General features: G+C 50.5%; 1 protein-coding gene across 1 annotated transcript; it reads right to left on the bottom strand.

Moving 5' to 3' along the window:
• Positions 1-2,079: 2,079 nt before the first annotated feature.
• PUNSTDRAFT_76804 (uncharacterized protein) lies at positions 2,080-3,380 on the bottom strand (the record flags this gene model as incomplete). Its single annotated transcript, XM_007388539.1, has 5 exons — positions 2,080-2,370; positions 2,423-2,751; positions 2,803-2,881; positions 2,929-3,212; positions 3,272-3,380. The coding sequence occupies 5 exons, from the start codon at positions 3,378-3,380 to the stop codon at positions 2,080-2,082; spliced, it is 1,092 nt and encodes a 363-aa protein (XP_007388601.1).
• Between the last annotated feature and the right edge of the window lie 2,226 nt (positions 3,381-5,606).

Below are 5,606 nucleotides of genomic sequence, written 5' to 3'. Positions count from 1 at the left end.
CCCCCCCCCCCCCCCCCCCCCGGTGCGAGGTCCGTAGCCAAGCTCTCGTGACTCTCCTGCATTTGCTGATATAAAAGCCGACCTTTCAATGCTACCCCATTATCCCACATCATACCTCTTTGAAGCGATATCGACGGAAAGAATGCGTCAGGACACCGTCATAGTCTACATCGCCTGGTGCATCATCGCTCTTCAGGCCCTGAGCGCGGTCACCGCACTCCATTCCAACGTCAACGCGGCTCGTTCGCGTGAGTGGCATTATTACTCGGGTGTTACTGGGACGCTCACATTCACTTAAGCGGATGACTTGCCTGAGTCGGATATCGATTTTGGAGTTGATTCGCAGGGTTTTTGATGAGCGCAAAGCTATATGACGCTCTCAGGTGAGCTTCATGAAGGATTCTTGCGCGAGCATCGCGTTCTCAGTCGTATATAATCAGATTTATCATATTATACACGAAGACCATCTCGTGTACTTGATACGGGCAGTATCTTCCAGCGACCCCAGAATAAATAGCGTGAATATAGCATTGAAAGCATAAGATCGTATTGGATGGGCTATAAACTGCTTCATGAGTCGAAGCATACGAATGAACACCTGCGGATAGACGAACTATCCTGGCCTAGTAAAGATTGAACGTGTACCTGTGGTAATTGGTCTTGAACGACTGTATCATACGGGAGTTCAGTATCAATGCGCCTTGAGATGCGGGAAGAGAGAGACTTCGATACACTCATGCGCAAGCGATGTAACAACATTGAGAACGGCATCTCCGGCACGTATGGGTGCATGACCTCCATCTCGAGATGATTTGGGGTGAGAATGGTGAACCGAAGTGTGAGGGATCTCGTTTGGTGGCTCGTTTGCGTTGCGACGATACAGCGACAAAAACTTCATCTTAATCAACGTCTTTCGGGACAGCACGTACTTCAGAGATGAGAGCGTAGAGATAGCTGTATTCTCACTTCAAGAGAACCGGTACCGATGATAAGGAGGAGCCAGATAGACTGGTTCATTAAATGCAACTGTATCTTACGGTTTTGGGAAGATTGCCACTTCGTGAGCTAGTCGCATAGTCGCACACTCATCCAGAGGCAGCAGACAAACGGAAACATACGTCCTGATTGACTTTTTATCATCGTCGCGTCGCCCAGACCGTATGACCAGTGATATCATGATGCTTCGTAGGTTGGTAACCAAGTATGATGCCGTTGCTCACCTGTTACGTCTGAGCAACAAAATTCCTCAACTTCGTATCTCCACGGAAACAGCATGCCGAACTCACTTCCTTCTCGCCGTTAAGATATTGTAATAGAACGATTTCATTCTACTTGGCATAGAGCACACGCTTTGGATTTGATAGGAGCCTGTGCCTCAGATGTGTGAACGTCGAGATGCGAAGAACTGCGCGTGCGAACACACCAGAGATCTATGTTTTTTTTCAACGCATCCACGCTCCTTCGCCCAGCCTGTCATTCTGGATGCGCGCCTTGGCATAAGTGTGTGCTCGATGTTCTTGGACAACACTGAAAATTCAGCAACCAAAGAACGTGAGTAAAGATGATCATAGGTACCTAACGAAAATTGATCGTAACGTGCAGTTTAAGTACCCAGGCCTTTCTCGCTTGTAATCAGGGTGAGATTTCATTTTCCAAGCGATCCACTCATTCTATGGGCATCAGAACTTTTGCCGTATCGATGAAAGACGTTTACCCACTACGTATCAGTGTTTCACCACTGTACAGCAAACCCATTTTGCGGTGCACGGTTGTCGTTTCAGTTGGCTGTACCTTTCTGTACGCAAAATTCGTGCTCGCCTCTTTTCCTCCCGGAATACCCATATATATATAATTTATCGCGGCATCTCAAGGAGATATTTCTATTGATTGTTGTGAACTACAACACACACACATTAGCCCTTGCGCGAATTTCAAATGAAAGTTCGCCTATTTCATGAACGACGCAAGAACATCGTCGAATCACAACATACAAGAAACAGAAATCGAGTACATAGCTGTGCAGAACAAGGTATACATCACACCCGAGGTTAAACCCGTCCTTTCGCAAGAGTAAGTACTCTACAGAGTACCCTTCTCTGCGTTGATGACAAAGCTAGGGAGGGACTCCGAGGGGCCTAAGCCATTCTCGACGGTGTCCTCCATAGATCCATCGGCTGCTGGGTCTGACCAGTGCGTCGCAGCCTGCAATTCATGACCTCGTCTTCCATGGAACCGCAATGGCGTCATCGGCACGACCTTTGTCGAGTCGGAGGCGAACGTATCGCCGGTGGTCGTGACCATCTTCGCCGTATCTTTGGTCCACGCGCGTCCTTGGCATGTGCGCATGATAATCAGGAGGGGTGCAATGGACTAAGTCGCTCATCAGCATTGTATGCACGGACCGGACGAGCGGGATGCATACCTGCACCTGACCGAGGACCGGTAAGAAGATGTTCTGAGCTGGATCGTTTCTGGCGTAGGTGATTATGAATGCCAGTCCGACCGCGCAGTACAGAAACGCAGATTCGACGAGGATGGTGGAGATAGAAAGATAGGGACTGCGATGGTGAGGCCCCATCACTTTCCTCAGCTTGTACCGCATGTACAGCAGGCGCACGACGATCAAGGTCGTGAGTAGTAGTGTCGCTCCTATGGAGATGCACCAGTACGTCAGCGCGAACTTGACGCTTAACTGCTTCCAGATGTTGTCGCCAGGTTCTGCGATCTGCGACAGTAGAAGGCACGACATGACTGGAGAGGTCGCCTGTAAGCGGCTTCGTTCGTGAGGCTTTCCATACTCACCGACAGATACCGTGTAGAATAAGCCGGGAATGGCCGTTAGCCAGATGTTCGAGTTCCATATCAGATGGAATCGATACAGCTATAGAGTAGATTAGTGCGGGCATGCTTAAGCGTCAAACAACGAACCAATAGTCCATCCTGAAGCCATGTGTTGACGATGTAAACTCCGTAGCTCAGGACGTTGATCCATACACCATTCTGCTCGATGAAGTAGGCGTTCGGTCCGCCGGGATAGTCACGGTTGTCGACGAAGACCATCTCGTTGAACTTGATGTTTGCAGCATTTCCGAGCGAGCCCAGAGTAAATAGCATGAATATATAGGCGAGCATGCAATAAGACCGCCTCGGATGGGTTTTCAGCTGCTTCATGAGCAGGTCTAAGCTTATGAAGAACAGCGTGACATGAACGCCTGTGGATGGACTACCCATCAGCAGGGTCGACATGAAGCACAAAACGAGAACGGTTTACCATAACCTACGCCTCCGAGGACGGCACCATTGAGATTCTCCCTCTCCGAGAGGATATCCGCCTGCGTCTCGTTGGCCGGAGCCCACTTAGACGCCCTGACTGTCGACATAGCTCAACGGCTAAGTGGAAGCTTCGATGCCTAAGACCAGATGCCGAGTAGCTTAAGAACCTATTCAACTTACACAACGCTGTCCTCGCACACCCACCCTTTTGAAACTTACAGCTCCGGTGGCAATGGTTATCGACTACCGCTACGAGCGTTCGAAAAAGGCACCTGTTGATGTCGTGGATCCGCCGAATCGGGTTGATTTTGCGCTCCTTGAGTAAGTAGCGGCTGAAAAGAACTGGACCGGAGTTCCCTCTCTGGCAACCGAGAGGTTCGACACCTGTGAACAAGATGCTCAAGAATCTTGTACTCGTGAGTGCAAGTCTATGAATAGGGTGGTCGGAGATAGCTGAAATGCTGGCATGAAGTTATCGTGGCAGTCTCGCCGAGATAACGGAATGGCTGTCCAGCACGAGCTGCCTTTGTGGCAAACAATCGGTCGTTGTGGCGTCAGGTGACGCGTTCTCGCCGACCTGTTCGAAGAATATCACTGCGCACAAACCAAAAATATATAAGACTGCGATCGACACTCATCGTGATGTGGCATTAGGTGAGAGCGGGCACAATTGCTCTCAGCCTCGAATTCTGATACACAACATCGGACTGCTGGTCAGAAATAGATATCAGAGCTTCGATAGACTTCGAGCTTTAGTATTCGCTAACGGCTGTGAGAATGCAACACCCAGACTGGCCCATTCACAGACCGGATTCCGATGCTTTCAACTCGGCACACGGTCGCTTGTTATCCCCATTCGAGCGCGACACCTCCCCGATGATATGCTGTACAGTCTGGCCATACGGGCCCGGACTGCGGTCCATTCGGTACACCGATCTGGATGCACCAGCGTACTGGGACATTTTGTGGCTATCAATCAATGCCAACGAGTGAGAAGGCTAGCTGGCGTATATTCTCTACCGATGTTCGTGGGGCAGTCTACGGTCCGGCTGATGTGCCGATGCAGGATCCGCTTCCTACCACCATGAGTCTCGCGGGGTGTCAACGGCGTAGATTTCAACCCACCAAATTTCTTAAACCCATACGTGGAATTGTGCGATGTCAGTCACCTCGTGCACGCGCATTTTGTCACTGTTGCCTCCCGTGGCGTTCACGCCAGCTTGTTGATACCCGACCCTTCGGGAGTCGGAAACACCAAATTCGTCATCATGTTTGCGTTACACGGCTGCAGAAACTGCCAGAGTTTCGCATTACGAACTGACTTCGGATGGGTCTCTATACGAAAATCTATACCTCATGTAAAGGTCTTCATCGAAACATGATTTTCAGACAAAGTACAAACATAATCTAGATGGACAATACAGCTATATATGGCAGGTGACATGCCTTATATGGTCATATTAATCGTGCAAACTATGTCTGTACTTTATGTAGAAACATATCCGAAGTGAGTTCGTAATGCGAAACTCTGGCAGCGAGAGGACCATAGACCTAAGTAGACTCAGTTATTACTACATTGCATGTGTTTAAGATAATCTCCGCGTCAGGGCGGTCCGTCAGTCTTAGCTCACTGGAACCGCCGACTGCAGGTGTGCCACCCGCACAATATCGTGCGCGCGGCAACCGGCGTTCCGCTATACTATACCAGGCCATACCATAATTACCGGTTCGCAGGCTTCACGTCTCCCCAGGTCGTGGTCGATGACATTGGCGAATACAATGCGTCTTTGGCAACCAAACACAACATCACAAGCTTATGCCAACATACACACTCCGGACACCGTGGACGTTTCATCCCCCCGTCAACTACCCCAGGCGGCGGTGCATCGTCACGATGTCGCGTGTTGCAGAAGGAAAACACCTGTGGACCGCGACCCGTCAGGCTTACTACCTCGGAACGTAGTCGCTATCAACACACTCAGAGCTGGATGCGTACCTTTGTTCCCGGATGACCGCCGATTCTGCCAGAATTCGACGGCGCAGCTGCTAGTCCCCACGTCTCCCGCAGCGCAGGCGAATTCGAACGTCTGGAGCGTATCTGACGGACATTTGAATAGGCTGGTCCTAATCTCTTCGCCGATGGATATCTCGAGCGTAGCCAGAAGTTCCTGCCGCCTGGGCCTGTTACGGGCGGGACAGCGTTGAAGTCGATAGCGGAGTGATGGAGTTGAGTCTCCAAACCTCGATCAGGGCCCGCGATGGACGGACATGACTCGCGCCAGTGAAACCGGCGTGGAGGACTCGGAAATAGGAGGTACGTTCATCACGATCTG

The sequence above is a fragment of the Punctularia strigosozonata genome (assembly GCF_000264995.1).
Source record: "Punctularia strigosozonata HHB-11173 SS5 unplaced genomic scaffold PUNSTscaffold_19, whole genome shotgun sequence".
In the NCBI taxonomy this organism is placed as follows: Eukaryota; Fungi; Basidiomycota; class Agaricomycetes; order Corticiales; family Punctulariaceae; genus Punctularia; species Punctularia strigosozonata.
Note: the sequence above shows the minus strand (reverse complement) of the source record. Positions and strands in the feature narration are given on the sequence as shown.